The 16,745-nt window shown below is 35.8% G+C and overlaps 1 protein-coding gene across 5 annotated transcripts in view; it reads left to right on the forward strand.

Moving 5' to 3' along the window:
* The window catches only part of ANKRD28 (ankyrin repeat domain 28), a 150,933-nt gene that overhangs the window by 44,776 nt on the left and 89,412 nt on the right, over positions 1 to 16,745 (forward strand). For 2 of the 5 annotated variants that reach the window (XM_074270728.1, XM_074270729.1), the window contains exon 1: positions 15,424 to 16,495. The exons of the other annotated variants lie outside the window; for them this stretch is intronic. In XM_074270728.1, coding sequence (XP_074126829.1) covers positions 16,379 to 16,495 — 117 coding nt within the window. In that variant the 5' untranslated portion in view covers positions 15,424 to 16,378. Of the gene's footprint in view, positions 1 to 15,423; positions 16,496 to 16,745 lie in introns of those variants that run through there. 5 annotated transcript variants of the gene reach the window in all.

The raw sequence follows: 16,745 nt of genomic DNA on the forward strand, positions 1-16,745 counted from the left end.
AAATATACAAGGTGAATTGTATGTAATCTCAGTAAGAAGTTATTAGCTTTTAAGGATGATTGGGAAAGGCTTTCTGGAGAAAGGCTTTGAGCTGAGATTAGGAGGAAGAGTATTCCAGGCATGAAGAACAGCTTATTTAGTCAGGTGGAGTAAAACATTCATTAAAGGCTGGATGTTGGAGACAATGTCTAGCAATACAAAATAAAAGGTTAAAACACACAACTATAAAACACATCAAAAAAAAGAAAGAAAGAAAGAAACTCAGTCTAAGGGATTCAGTTCAGTCATTTTTTGGTTGTGTGCGACTTTTTTTGTTCCAGATAGGGTTTTCTCGGGAAAGTTCCTGGAGTGGTTTTGCCATGTCTTCCTCCAGCTCGCCTAGCTTCCCTAATGAGAAAAACAGCCTGCAAACAATTATAAAATACAGGATAAATTGGAGAGATAATCAATAGAGGGAAGGCATCTAGTACCCCATAATAAGAGATTACTCAAGGATTATTGTCATTGTACTGTTGAGTACTTTAATAGGAAAATTGGAAAGATATGAGGGGACCAGGTAATGAAGGAATGAATACTTAACAGAAGATGTTTTTTTTGATCCTATAGGTGATAGGAGTCAGTGAGTGGGAATAGGGTGTGTGACATGATCAGATATGAGGTTTAGGAAGATCAGTTTGACAGCTGAATGAAGGACAAACTTGTTTGTAGTGAGAACTAGAAGACTATTGCAATGATCCAGGCCTGAAGTGATAAAGGCTAAGGTGATAAAAGATTTTGTTGGTTCCATATAGAAATGCTGATGATTTATGTGGATTTATTTTACATCCTGCAACTTTGCTAAAGTTATTTGTTTCTAGTAGCAAGGTTCCTTTTTTGCTATTTTTTTTTTCAATAATTCTCATAGAACATTTCCCTGCTTCAAGTCTCTTCTCATTCCTGCCTATTCTCTTCTCAGTCACCAAAATTATTTTGCTAAAGCATAATCTGTTCATATCCTTTCCTCCAGTGACTTCTGTCACCTCCAGGATCAAATACAAAATGCTTTTTTGGCATTCAGATCCTTTCTGAGCCTCGCTCTCCTCCAACCTTTTCCGTACCTTTTCATACTTCCCCTCTACTTATTCTTCAGGCCAAGGATCCTGGCTTCTTTATTCCACAAACAAGATACACTCTCTAAGCTCCTGGTATTTTCTCTGGCTATCTAACATGCCAGAAAATACTGTCCCTCTTCAATTCTACCGATTTCCCTATTTTTCTTGAAGTGTCAATTAAAATTACTTTTTACCAGGAAGCTTTCTATGATCTAAGTTCTTTAGCTTACATTGCAAGATAGGAAAGTATACTGTTCAAGAAGTAAGAGTACATGATGGTGAATAAAGTTATCTGGCTAAAGGGAAGTCTTGACTGCTGTAGCCTCCAATTAAAGGAGAGAAGTAACTGAAGGTATTGAAAAAGTGATGAACAGGATGAGCTCATGTCATCCTAGGGGAGGCATGATGTTCCTGGTGTTATGCCATGCAGAGGAGCCAATGGTAAATAAAACATCTCTAGAATCCTCTTCCCCAAAAGCTCCCTTTGGAGAGCTCTGAACCTCTTGAAAAAGAAGAGGTTCTTTTTCTCTTTTTTCTCTTGAAAAAGAAGAGGTTCTTTTTTTCTTCCCCCCCTGTTCCCTCCTCTCCCCCCCCCCCCCAGATAGTTTGCTCATGAATATTTTCTTCTCTAGGCCTCTACTTTTTCATTACTATTACCACTCTGCAGCATGCACAGTAACCACCCTCTTCTCTTGCTTGGATCTCTTCTTAGCTGACTAACCTCTCCTCAGAATTCTCTTTTGGATCATCATCATTCATCTTGTTCTTCATCACTCAGGAACTGAAGATCCCAAGACACACACAGAAATTTCACTTCCTGTACAATGCTACTTAAAACAGCCTAAAACAGCCTTTTGGACTCATCTGGACCTTAACTCCTGCTGCATCCAAGTTGATGTCATCAGTCATAATTACTTGCCCAGAGCAGGCACAAGATCCAATCATGTCAATCAAAAAGGATAATATGACCTTAAGCTACAATTGAGGCATAGGGTACAGAATGAAGGCAACTATTGCTCTGCTTAGACCACATTTAAAATATTGTACTAAGTTTTGTGAGGGGAACTGAAAATCTTGAGAAGGATCACTTAACTGATCAAATATTTTTAATTATAGCTTTTGATTGACGGGACATATGCATGGGTAATTTTTACAACATTTTCTCTTGCACTCACTTCTGTTCCACCTTTTTCCTTCCCTCCCTCCACCCCCTCCCCTAGATGGCAGGCAGGCTCATACATGTTAAACATGTTAAAGTATATCTTAGATACAATATATGTGTGCAGATCCATACTGGTCTCTTGTTATACAAGAAAAAATGGATTCAGAAGGTAAAAATAACGGGAAGAAATGCAAGTAGTCCACACTCATTTCCCAGTATTCCTTCTCTGGGTGTAGCTGATTCTGTCCATCATTGATCAATTGGAACTGAATTGGATCTTCTCTTTGTCGAAGATATCCACTTCCATCAGAATACATCCTCATACAGTATTGTTGTTGAAGTATATAATGGTCTCCTGGTTCTGCTCATTTCACTCAGCATCAGTTCATGTAAGTCTCTCCAAACTTCTCTGTATTCATCATGCTGGTCATTTTTTACAGAGCAATAATATACCATAACATTCATATACCATAATTTGCTCAGCCATTCTGCTGATGAGTGTTCATTCAATTTCCAGTTTCTAGACACTACAAAGAAGGCTGCCACAAACATTTTGGCACATACAGGTCCCTTTCCCTTCTTTAATATCTCTTTGGGATATAAGCCCAGTAGTAACACTGCTGGTTCAATGGATATGCACAGTTAGATAACTATTTGAGCATAGTTCCAGATTGCTCTCCATAATGGTTGGATTTGTTCACAACTCCACCATCCCCTTCAATATTCATCACTATCTTCTGCCAATCTGACAGGTGTGTAGTGGTATCTCAGAGTTGTCTTAATTTGCATTTCTCTGATCAATAGTGATTTGGAACATTCTTTCATATGAGTAGAAATAGTTTCAATTTCATCATCTGAAAATTGTTCATATCCTTTGACCATTTATCAATTGGGGAATGGCTTGATTTCTTATAAATTAGAGTCAATTCTCTATATATTTTGGAAATGAGGCCTTTATTAGAACCTTTAACTGTAAAAATGTTTTCCCAGTTCAAATATTTTTTTCAATCTTTTTTCACAATCAAATGAGGGAAACAACATGCAAGAAATACATATATAAGGCAAGCTCTATACAGGATGAATTGGAGATAATTAGCAGAAGTAAAAGAATTAGAGGCGCTAGATAAACTCCTTGACAGCAAGGTATTTTATTTGCATCTCTATCACTTAGCATAGACTATGTTTGTCCTGAGGAATTTTTTCCATGTTCTGTAAAAATGTCCTCAGTATCACTTTTTTTTTGGGGGGGGGGACCATCTTGTGTTGTCACATTTACTTTTATAGAAAGGTAAAATTGTATAGACAGAGACAATTCTGTGTTGGAGTTTTGAAAAAGCATCTTTTCCTCCCTGTCAGAGTAAAAATGCTTACACTAACTCAGGTCAGGACTTGCTGCCCACTTCTGTGTTGTCATGGACATGATTTTCACCCTGTTTGCCATCCATCTGAATGCTAACATAGTCATAACTGTGCTAGCTCCTTTGATCATTAAGTCCTCACCACTGAGACTGGTGTTTTGGAGTTTTCTGTTCAAAGGAGTAGTAACTGCAAAGTGTGAAGGTCATATTTGGATTGACGTGGGTTCTCAGCATCCCTTTTTGCTTCTCTTCTTTGGAACAACTGGACTATCTTCCTGTCCCCTTTTGACTTGATGAGTTTGGTCTTATTTTTTTCCTTACTGGGCTATCTTGTATTGGGGAAGAGCTTTTTGAATCTAAATTTGAAAGCTTCAGTTTTCTTTTTGTTGATGACAATTAAAAGCCCTTTTTAGCTCATCTGAATTTAAATGAATTTTCTATTCTGGAAACATATCAGGAGGTAGAAGTATCAGGATTTTTCTTTTCTTGTTTTTTTTTTAATGACTATAGTCATGTCAACCAGTCAGTAAGCATTTATTAGGGGACTACTATGTATCAGATATGGGCTAAGTGCTAGACTAGACAATGTTGGAATTCAAATACAGGAGAAATCTGTTGTCTACTAAGTATTACTGAAATTTTTTCTACATCTGTTACTTCCCAATGATTTCCACCTGACGCCAAGAATCTTATTGCCTAACACATAAGTACAATTACACAATGCAAATTATATTAACCACATCTAAGTACATACCCCATTGCACATATTGTTCATCACTATGAACAAGAGTATCAAGCCTTCCAAAATCACATTTGTTCACTGCATTGATGGGAGTTCTTTCAGTATTGTTGTCTTTTTTGTTGTTACTGGAATTTGTCATTCTGATTTTACTTCTTGTTATGCATATCTTCATCCAAACCTTCTTAAGTTGCCTCTGAATTAGAATTTTTGCTTCTTTAAGAAAAAAACATTTATTAGAACTTTAAGGTTTAATTGCAGAGGGCTTTACAAATATTCTTTATTCTCACAGTAGTCCTGGAGTTGGCGTGTTTGGGGGATGACTGCTATTACCCCCATTTTTTTAAGATGATGAAACTGAGGCACATAGGAGTTAAGTGATCATACAGATAGTGTCTGAGGCTGAATTTGAACTCATTCTCCAAATTCCAGTCTAGTGTGCCACCTGGCTGGACTCTGGAAACAAAAGAACAAACAAAAATCATCTTCAGCATCTCAAAATTGAGTGTTTTGTTTGTGATTATTTAAAAAAAATTTAACTAAGCAGTAAAATTTTATTTTATTTACATATTTTCAAATACAATTTCTTTGAATTGTAGAACAAAAAGGAAGCACTGTGCAAATATGCAGTCAAGCAAAAATAGTCTAATGGCCAAGTCCAAAAATATGTATTTTATTCTGTACCTTGAATCTATCACCATCTGTCCCATGTGGATTCCTTCTGTAAAATAATGATTATATTGATCAAAATTTTTGTCTTCAGAGTTATTTTTCTTTACACTATTGTAGAAATTTTTCTCAGAATCTTATCAGATTTCTTTGAAACTCAAACACAATAAAATTATTTATATATTGTCATTTGTTTCATCATCCTCCAATTGATAGACATTCCTTTTGTTTCATTATTAGTTATTTCATTTTTTAATTAACTCGTTAACTAGTATTTCATTTCTCCAATTGTGGGGAAGCCAAACAAGCCTTGTAATAAATGTTAGTCAAACAGAAAATAATCCTATAGTCTTTGTCAGAAATGCACATCTCCTGCATTTTAATTCATCACTGCAGCTTGGTAGCATCATTGGTCCTCTGAAGTCATTGTTGGTCATTGCATTTATCTTAGTTCTTGAGGCAATTCTAATTATTTGTCTTTATGATATTGTTTGTGTGTGTATGTATACTTTTTTGCTGATTCTACTAATAGTTCATAAAACTCTAGAATTTTCTAAAACCATTCTTCAATAATTCTGGGGAATTACAATGGGAGCAATGGTGTACGTCCCATTACTTTCTAGTTCTTTGCTATTACAGAAAAGAGCTACTATACATATTTTTGTATTATCGATATTTTTGATGGAAGTTTCCAGTTTTTTTCCAGGTGTATGCCATTACAAAAAGAGTATCTGTAAAGATTTTTTTAAACAATTAGACCTTTTCTTTTCTTTGAGGGATGAGTTCATAAGCTTAGTAGTATTTCTGAATTAAAAGGTATGTATCATTTGTGCAATTTGGTGGTGTAATTTTATATTGTTGTCCAGAATTGACAAACCTATTCAGAACTCTGAACAGTGCACCAGTTTCCTTGACTTTTCATTTAAGACTTGGTAAAAAGTATAGATAATAATTAGACTTTAAGGTTTGCAAGGTGCTTTGCATAAGTTACTTTCTTTGATTACAACATTATTATTTCTGTTTTACTGACAAGGAAACTGAAGCCTATAAAACAGTTAAATAACTTGCCCAGGATCACACAGCTAGTAAGAATCTGAGGCAGGAGTTGAACTAAGGTCTTCCTAATCCCAAATACAGCACTTTATTTACTACAAAACCTCTAATGTTACATATGTGGTGATAATTTCTCTGGAAGGCAGTCATGCATATGAAGTATTTGGGTTAAGTAGTTTTCATTTTTGTGGAATTTAATTTAATTTAGTCTCTTCTATTACATCATTTCTATTTTCTGGGTAAAATATTGGATTAGTAGATTAAGGAGAGGAAATTCTTTCTTTTGGATTTGAATATAAGCTTGATATTAGTGGCCATTTGTAGTCATTTTAAAGATATAGATGATTCATGTCGTGATGCATAGATATCTTTATTCTCTTACATAATTCATATTTTTAACCTGGCTTTATTAAGCAGTATAAAATTTTTATAAATCTTTATGAGTCATACTTTAAAATAATCATATAGAGAATGATTCATTAATTCATTTGTGTGGTGCTTTAAGTTTCAGCACTTCTTTCTATGCTTTATGTATATCTTTTCATGTTTTATAAATGTAAAGTAGGTAGTACATATACTATTGGACCCAGAATGCTGATGAGAAGAGGCCATAGTTTGATTATAAGTTCAGATTCAGGAACTCATGGCTGCTCTCTTAACCTTTACCTTTACCTTGCTCTTTCTTCTAAATCCTTTTTTACCTTCCCCAAAGCCCATCATACCAGGGGATATGAGGAATTATACCTTGAATTCCCACTATCTGTCACTAAACTTGAAGTAGTAGAAAAGGAAAAATTCTTTAAAGGGTTTAAGAAGAAGGTGGTTGACATCAACACTACAAAGATGATATAGTTATGGGTTTCTTCATGCTAATTTTTAAAATTTCTATAGTCTGAATTTGAGTTGGTCAGGAATCTATTTTCCTGTGTCTGCCCTCCACAATATTGTTTCACCTAAAATTGTTATTGGGGAACCAATTGTGAAAAATGAGAATAGCTTTATAATAAACTGTAATTTTTGAAATGGGAAATTCATATAACCCCAATTGCCTCAGCAAAAAAAAAAAAAAGAAAGAAAGAAAAAAAGAAATACATCTATCAAAATTGAGGTATCATTTGCAAGTTGCTTTGGAATTCACTAGTATGCTTAAAAGTTCTTTGTAGATAGTCTTCCCCATCTATGGTATTTCCCAGAACTATCTAAATGTATTTATTTAAGTAGATGCATGTGTTGTGGTATTGGCCTGCTTGAGCTAATTCTTGGCAATTATCTGTACCCCTAATGGGATTATCTATCTTTTGTAATAAATTTGTATAAAAATTGTTTGGGGTTCCATTTGGGAAACATTTGTTAAGAGCTCCATTGAGAATTAAATTGGGATAGGTTGATAGGTTTTCGGTCCTTGATTACAGTTGTGGAATCATAAAGAGATTTATGTTTGGTCATGGACCTTAGATGATGTTTATAAAGAAGCATAAAATTTCTATCAATTAATTCAATTTTCAGTGGAATTAATATTCAACTTAGTCTTCATTCAACAAACATCTATGAAGTCTAGGCACTTGCTATTTTATATATATTATAATTATACCTTTTTTTGACAGTATATATGCATGAGTAATTTTTTTATAACATTATCTCCTTGTATTCATTTTTCCAGATTTTCCCCTCTCCCTCTACTCCCTCCCCTAGATGACAGGCAATCTCATACATTTTACATGTGTTACAGTATAACATAGATATAATATATGTGTGTAAATCCAATTTTCTTGTTGCATGTTAAGTATTGGATTCCGAAGGTGCTAATATTTTACATTCAATTCCCAGTGTTCCTTCTCTGGGTATAGTTGTTTCTGTCCATCATTGATCAGCTGGAAGTGAGTTGCATCTTCTTTATGTTGAAGATATCCACTTTCATCAGAATATATCTTCATACAGCATTGTTGTTGAAGTGTACAGCGATCTTCTGGTTCTGTTCATTTCACTCAGCATCAGTTCATGCAAAGTCTCTCCAAGCCTTTCTGAATTCATCCTGCTGGTCATTTCTTACAGAGCAATAATATTCCATAGCCTTCATATACCATAATTTACCCAACCATTCTCCAATTGATGGACATCCATTCATCTTCCAGTTTCTATAGGCACTTGCTATTATAAAGGCAAAAAACTGAAAGTCCTCAAGTAGCTTATGATCTAATTTGGGGTGGGAGGTGAGGAAGGGAGGACTAATAGATTGAGTATAAGTAGAAGCAGAATGCCACGAGACACTTGAAGAGCAAAAGGAGAAATTGCTTTTAATTCAGTGGTAGTATCAGGGAGTGAGGTGGCATCTTAGTTGGGCTTGGAAGGAAAACAGGAATGTGAATGGGCCCCAAGAGGGGCTGCTGATATGAATAGATTTAGTGAGACATAAAAAAACATAATTCATTTTGGCTAGAATAATAGAGTATGGGACCACTATAGTATGCAGTAAAACAGGGCAAAGTTTGGAGTCAGATCGCAGGGAGCCTTGAACACTAGTTTCTGGAACTTGACAGACGTTTTAAAATACTAACTTGATCATAAGATGGAAGGCAGAAAGCCTTGAGAACTAGTCTTAAGTGAAAAAGAATTAAAGGAAGACTGTAATGAAATTTGGGGCATTTTGTAAGGGAGTGAAGGAAAGAGAACCCAGACATAAGTTACGGCATGGAAAAATGGCAGAATTTAATTGATTAAATGTGTGAGTTGAGAGAGGAGGAGTCAAAGATATGACTCATGATAATGTGTTTGAAGGAGGAAAAGGGACAAGAGGTGGTACCATTGAAAAGGAGAAATTGTGGGAGAGGTACATATTTTAGGTGGAAGGTATTACTGGGAGCTTATGGGAGAGTGAGATGTAAAATACTTTGGCAATCATTTGCATAGAGGTGTTAGGCAATGCATAAGCCTAAAGCAAAACCTTGGGAGACACATACTAAAATATGTTTTTATGACGTCGACATTCTGAAGTTAAACATCTTGTTAATTTTCGAATGAAAATTGAGGCAAATTTTGTCATTACGATTGGTTCCAGTTGGTAAGCTTCTGTTCATTTGTAAGGGTGAACAGTTTAGTACATCACCAGAACCCAGTTATGTTTCCTATAAAGACAATCCGTTTCATAATACAGACAATAGACATGCTGTCATATGGATTGTATACATTTTATACTACTTTATTTTGTACCTTGCAGTGAGATTTATGAGAACTTCAGCCACCCAACTGCAAAACTTCAAGTATTGAAGAAGTCTCTAAGCAATCTTTGAGCAAAAGTAAAGTAAAAGTAAAAGAAAGTAAAAGAAAATATTTACATTCACCATCTATGTGACTCAAAAATAAAGTTAAAGTAAAAGAAAAAAGTATAGCCACTCTCCAGCCAGAGTCTAATAAAAGCATTTGAGACTCAGGTTACCGACTTAACAAATTTGATAACATTCTTTCCCTTGGCAACTTTTAGTTTTTTGGACAATAGACAATTTTGAAAGTTGCATAGGAAGTGGGGAAAGGAACATATTGATACCACTGAGAGGTGTCAGCTGACAAGCTAGGTTCAAGGAAATAATATAAACAGCAACTAAAATATACATCACTATAGCCTCTCAGGGTATAAATATAATGCCTTGAGATATTTATATGTTTATGTACATTTATATATTATATAAATTTATGTTTATATATTCCAAAAATCCTCAGTTTTAAGTTTTAGTAGATTATAAGTGAAAAAAATGAATAAAAGTGTAAGCTTTAGGAGCTTAAAACTACATCAAGGCTTTTGGAACACCTTGCATATTATGGCTTAAGTGGGAAGTTTAAGTAGTATTAGTTCTGTTTAGTAATTGAGGAAACTGAAACTGAGAAGTGATTTCACTTGCTCAAGATTGCACACTTTATCAAATTAGGAAATTCAGTCTAATTCTTCTGACTGTAGCGTCCACTGTATAATTGATGCTGAAAATGATGACCCAGAGTCATCAACAAAATTGCTTTCAGTTTACTAAGAAAAGGTCTTTCCATTCATCTTGGTCTATATCTTGAAACTGGACCTTAGATGGCTCTAGAAGGGAAAGTGAGGCAGGTGACATTGCACAGCCCTCCCTCCCTCAAATACAATTCACTTCTATATCATGGCACCACCTCTCTGATGTCATCATGGTCCTCTTCAAAATGAAGGACAAACAACAACTAAAAAAAGAAAGAATAATGCTATAGAAAGATTTCTGTAAAAGAAAAAGTGTTAAAAATGATGTTTAAAAAGTTAACTAGAAAATTGACTTATCTGGAACAGTTTATTTCTCCGATGGTACTAGATAAGAGGCATTATAATTGCACTACTGTATTGGGATAATGATTTGTTTCAAGTTTTAATAATTTGCTTCAGAAATATGACTGTTGGGGCAGTAGTACCAGCGCTGAAGTGAGGAGGACTCGAGTTCAAATTTGGCCTCAGATACTTAATACTTCCTAGCTATGTGACCTGGCAAGTCACTTAACCCCAAAGAGAATTTGGAATTCACTGGTATGCTTAAAAGTTCTTTATAGATAGAGCCTTCCCTATCTATGCTATTTCTCATGTGTTGTGGTATTGTCCTGCTTGAACTAATTTTTGGCAATTATCTGTACCCCTAATGGAATTATCTACCATTTGTAATAAATTTATATAAAAAATAGTTCTGGGGTCCATTTGTGAAACATTTGTTAGGAGCTCCATTGAGAATTAAATTGGGATAGGTTTTCGGTCCTTGATTAAGTTGTGGGGTCATAAAGAGATTTAGGTTGGCACTGGAAAAGAATATTCCGGTGGACAGAGGCCCTTGGCATCCCAAGCGTGGTATAGCTGGCATGTTTGAACCTCTGCAAAGAGAGGGTTTTAGTTTGGCTCTTTTGTAATGGGAGTTTTAGCTGAAGGGAACTTGTGGATAGAGTCCCAAATTGGCTCATAGCTGGTTTCAGCTTGAGATGGAATTTGAATTGAATTCCATGAGTTTCTGGACTGCGTCAACCCCACCTAGATAAAAAGGATGAAACTGTTTGTCCCTTGGGGCGGGGTCCCTCACTGAGGCAAATTTGAAGGAGATTTTCTCCTTTAAGGATTTTTAGAATTTTGGGATGACCTCTTCAAAGGGTATGTTGGCATGCCGTAGTTTGTTTAATGGAGAGCCATTGAGCTTAGGGGGAGCTGTCATTTGAGGGACAAAGAGATTTGAGGCAGGGATAATAGTTAGAAGGCTATTGAATTACTCTGGGCAAAAGGTAATGAAATATAAACAAGGGTGTTGACTGTGTCATTGGAGAGAAGGGGGCAGATATGATAGACATGGAAGAGGACATAAGATTGGATAATAGATTAGATATGTGAGGTGAGTAAGAGTTGTGGATATGACCAAGGTCATTGGCCTGATTGGCCGGAAGGATGATAGTAATAGAAGGTGAGAAGAAATGAGTTGTATTTTAGACAATGTTGAATTTGAGATGCCTAAAGGACATAATGTTCAAGGTGTGTAAAAGGCAGATGGTGCTGAAATAGGTTTTAAGAGAGAACTAAGGATGTTTATGGATCTTGGAATCATCTGAGTAGAGATGATCATTGAGCCCAAGGGAGCCAATGTGATCATTAAGATAATATTGAGAGTAAAGGCAAGAAGACTCTTCAGCATCCAGTAATGTTTAGTGGGCATGACATGGGTGAAGAGCAAGCAAACAAGGATGACAAAGCAACAGTTGTTTGAGGAGAATCAGAAGAGATAAAAAGGAAAAGGAAATGCCATTAAAACCTGGGAGAAGAGAGTAACTAAAAGAAGAAAAATCAATAGTGTCAGATCCTGTATAGAAATCAAAAGGGATGAAAACTGAAAAAAGGCCATTCAGTTTGATAAGTAGATGATCATTGACATTTGGAGAAAGCCCATTTCAGTTTAATAATGAGCCTGGAAGCCAGAATGCAAAAGATTTTAGAAGAGGCATGAGAAAGGTAACAATTGTGTAGATTGTTTTCTGGAAGAGTTTAATAGCAAAAAATGAAGGAAAAATAAAGATGATGCCTTTCAAGTATGATAACATCAGCAAATAAGGTTTTTTACTTTTTTTTTTTTTTATTCAATCAATCATTTATTTACTTATTCATTCATTTATTCTATCTACCTATCTCTAAGCAATTGGGCTTAAATGGCTTTCTCAGAGTCACCCAGCTAGTAAGTATTGTGTCTGAGGTCTTATTTGAACTCAGGTCCTTCTGACTTCAGGGCCTGTATTCTTTCTATCCATGTATATATTTCTACATGCTAGGCACTATGCTAAGTACTTTACAATTCTCTTGATCATCATAATTCTTGGAAGTAGATCCCCATTTTACAATCTACACTTAGTATATTTGTGATTAACTGAGTTTGAATTATGAGAAAGAGGACATAAAGGTGACCTTTTTTGGTGAAGTCCTCTTAGAAGGGAGGGATGGGATGAACAAGGTAAAGTGGAAAAGAGTGTTTGGAATAGTGCTTTGGGGAGTGGGATATTGATTGAACCAGTTAGAGAGTTGTAAAAGGATTGCCTTGCTGTAGTAAGAATCCAGTTGACAAGTAACAAGTGTTAGTGCATCCACTTAGCACTGATGCTGATTTTCCTGACCTCCAATCAGTGAAAGTGGCATATAGTGGGACTTAGTCAAGGTTTGATTAGGGATAAGGAGAGAGAAGAGAATGGTTCACAGATGGTATAAAGATAGGAAAGTGACTATAGCCAGTGGAGGAGTGATAGCCTAGGAAAGAACAGAAAGATGAAGGGAAAGAAGTCATGGGGAGGCTGAAAAAAAAAAAAAGAATTGGGGCTGTAAGGTATAATGCAAAGTGGGTATAATAAGAAATTATGAGAAAGAAATTTCTGAGTTAACATGGAAATGAACCATATGTGTTGTGATAACCTTGTCAAGGACATGACCACCTTTGTGCGTAGCTGAGGTGACGTAAAGGAATAAATAGGTCATGGGAATTGAGCAGATGAAGTTAAGACATTTGAAGAAGCAGCAATCAATGTGTGTGTTTTCGTGTGTGTGTGTGTGTGTGTGTGTGTGTGTGTGTGTGTGTGTGTGCACGCGCACACGCGCTACTGTGAGAGGAGGAGTTGTGGAGAGAGAGATTGTGATACAACCAGACACTGAACTGAGGAAGAAGGGAGGTTGGTGGTTGTATGGGAGCCTGTGAAGCTAAGAAGCAGTTACTGAGTGATGATGGTAAAGGGAGAGTCTGGAAGTGGCAGTGAAAAGCAAGGAGTCTTCCAGTTCCCCTTCAGGCCAAGTTGGGATATGAGTAAAAGTGCACCAAGGTGGTATCATAGTAAGAGGTCAGAAGTTGCAGTAGATTAAAACTGAGAGCCCAGGTACTAAGAAGTCACTTCTTAAGGAGTGCAAATTAAAATAATATGCTTGATTGAGGGATTTCAAGGGGGCAGTAAATAGAGCTTGGATCTGGACTCAGGAAGACCTGAGTTAAAATGTGACCTCAGATAACTTTACTGGTTGTATGACCTTGGGCAAGTTGCTTAACTTGTTTATCTCAGTTTTCTCATCTTTCAGAATTGTAATAATTGTTTTGAAGATCAAATGAGATGATGCTTGGCATATAGGTAGTGCTGTATAATGTTTTCTCCCTTCCTTATTCTCTTAGTCTATCACCTGAACTATAAGGTAAGAACTTATTTCATTAAGATAGTACAAATTTTTAAGGCTTTGCTCATATGATGTGACTGAGATCTTTAAAGTTGGAAGGTATCTTATATAGGTAACCTAACTAATTTTCTTCATTTCTCTAACATTTGGAGAGACAGCATGATACAGCTATGGTTTATGAGCTGCCGTAGAGAAGAATCTTTCTGGCACTTGTAGAGGAACAGTACCTGTTTGCTAATATGCAGCAGTCATGGATTAAAATCAATAATAAACATACACACACACACGTATAGATCAAAGAACAGAATTTCCAGAAATTTTGTCTTTTTTTTTTTTTGGTCATATCCTGTTTCTCATATCCTGTCTTCCCCCATATTAGACTGTGAGGTTTTTGAGAACAGGGTCTTCCCCCCCACCCCACCCCTTTTTGTATCCCTAGCATTTTGCATTTGGAATATAGTAGGCACTTAGTGAATGGTAGGGGGAAACACAACTGCTTTTAAAAAGATATGAGTCAAAATGATAAATTTACAAGATCACAAAAGACTAGTTTCTTTAATAATAATACAATCATTTACATCGTTTTAAGGTATTTATGTATATAGTGGCTGAAGTATTAATATCCCATTTTTATTTATGAAGATACTGAGATATAGGAGATTATACACTTGCTGGTACCATGCAGCTAGTAGGAAAAAAGAAGTGGGAATTCTGGTTTGAAATTTCCTGCAGAATATTTGTGGTTTCATAATTATCAAAATTGTAGTAACAAAAGTTGAGACTAAGTATGTGGCTAGCTAAATATCTGTATTGTGTTATATATTTGATTGTAAATTTACTCTTATCTTTAAATCCCCAAAAACGGATACCAGTTTTGCAAGGAAATAATCCATTTTTAACAATTCTGGTTAAGTATGAAAGAGTTAAATGGCTTCTATATAGTAACATATGAAAACATTTAAGCTGTTTGGAACTGTTTACTTGCATAAAGGGATGTTAGTCAGCAGAGGCAGTATACCAGGATACCAGATTTTTCTTTGTGGCTTTCAGTGGAAAATGTTAAAAGCACACTCATTTTTCAGCTAAGAATTTTTTAGTTTCATCTGAATTAGTCACAGAACTGGCACGGGCATTGTAATGGGGAAGACTTTACAACTGTGGCCCTTTTGGGGAGGGGGGGGTAGAGGAAGTTACATCCTGAGCAGTGGCTCTGTTCTGTGGTAAGTGTAACATGTGAGCATTACTAGGCATTTTATCCTGCGGGGCTGCAGTCTGCTCTTCAGACTGGGCTCAGGCGGAATGCTGCTGTGGGGCTGGTTTCTCAGGTCCTGTGGTTGATTTTCATCTTTCTTTTTAACGATCAGTTCATTCAAAGGGATTTGTGGCTTTTTCAAGATCATCTACTGAACACGGAAACATCTGAAATCTACTAAAAAGGCTAGCAGTGGAAGGAAACTGGATTGGCACCGACCCAGATGTTTGAATAAAAGAGTAGCCGGAAAGAAGATGCACGGAGGATTTTTTTTCCCCTGAAGGAGGACTGTATAATGGAAGCTGGATTCATGCAGAGATCAAAGGAAACACTCAAGTGATAAACTACTTTGTGGAGGAAAAGGCTAAAGCAGTGATTTGAATAGTTATTTGAGCTTCATAGCTCTTCTCAAACCGTTAAGATTTTTTTTTTTTTTTTTTTTTGCTAAGACCTTTCTTGTTGTGGGTTGTTTGCTAGAGCAGCCACAGCCAACTGCTGCTTGATGGAGGAGGAATGAAGGTTCTGCATTGCCTGTGCTATTGATGAAAATAGAGCTATCTGCATTTTTGTCTTTTGGGAAATCTCGATTAAACAGGCCATATTCTAATACTAAGAATCTAGTCGTGTTCCCATAGTCTGACTCATCGTGTATAAATGTATTGCAGCTTTACTGTTGATGCAGAAGAAGAGCGGGTTTATTTTTTTAAACATAGAATTGTTAACCTCTAAGCTCCATGTTCTGAATTTGTGCTGAGCACAGATGAATTTTTTCTGGAGTACATTAGCATTGAGACCAGTGAAACTCAAGAAATGAAGACTTGACAAGGTGAAGATAGAACAGTGAGATTTTTGAATTTTGTTTTCAGCTCAAAGAAAGCCAGCTGTATGTGACCAAATTGACCTTGTCTGGATTGGGGATAGCTGGGATCGACTCTGTCACTGCAGTTGCTTCTCCTTTCAGTCAATACAAAGTGGTGTCATGTCACCCCAAACAATGACTTCTCTGTGCTAACAAAATTCTTCTGTGAAGAGAAGTGATACTAAAGAAACATAATTTTTTAGAGGGTAATTTTTCAAATGAATTTAGATTATACCTGGGATTAGTTTTAAAAAGGTTTTGTTTTCGTTTTTACTAATAATTTCTGTAATAAAGAACTGGTGACTTTGAACAGACTAATAGGAGTTGGCAATTTTAGATGTTTTAAAGCTGTGGGGGTCAATTACCACTGGAAAAACTGAAGTTTAAAATTAACTTTTAAATGCCAGCTGTAGTACACATAATGTTCCCAAGTGTGTACAGAAGAGGAAGATATACTACTTGTGCTATACCAACTGTAACTTTTACTATATAATTTGAAATATAGTGTTTTAAACGAATGAGTCGGGTGTGTATTGTTGTTTTGGAGGAGATAGAAGATGAATCTCCACCATTTGTTTCTAAATTGCCTCAGGAAAATAAATTCCTTCCATCTTCAGCTTCTGGAAATGTATTGGTAAGATGTGATAGTTTCTTAAGTAGTTTGTATGTTGGTATGATATAAGTGATTTCTTCTTTTCTTTTCTTTTCTTTTTTTTCCCCATTTAAAAAAATAGAATCTTAATAGAATTTATATTTTTGATTTGCCACATATGTTTACCATGTCATAATGCAAAATGAATACTGAGTGATATTCTTGGGAGATAAAAAAAAATCATTTAGGTAGTACAGAAGCTACATATTTGCAGCCTTGAAAAAGAAATTTA

The sequence above is a fragment of the Sminthopsis crassicaudata genome, chromosome 5 (assembly GCF_048593235.1).
Source record: "Sminthopsis crassicaudata isolate SCR6 chromosome 5, ASM4859323v1, whole genome shotgun sequence".
NCBI classification, from domain to species: Eukaryota; Metazoa; Chordata; class Mammalia; order Dasyuromorphia; family Dasyuridae; genus Sminthopsis; species Sminthopsis crassicaudata.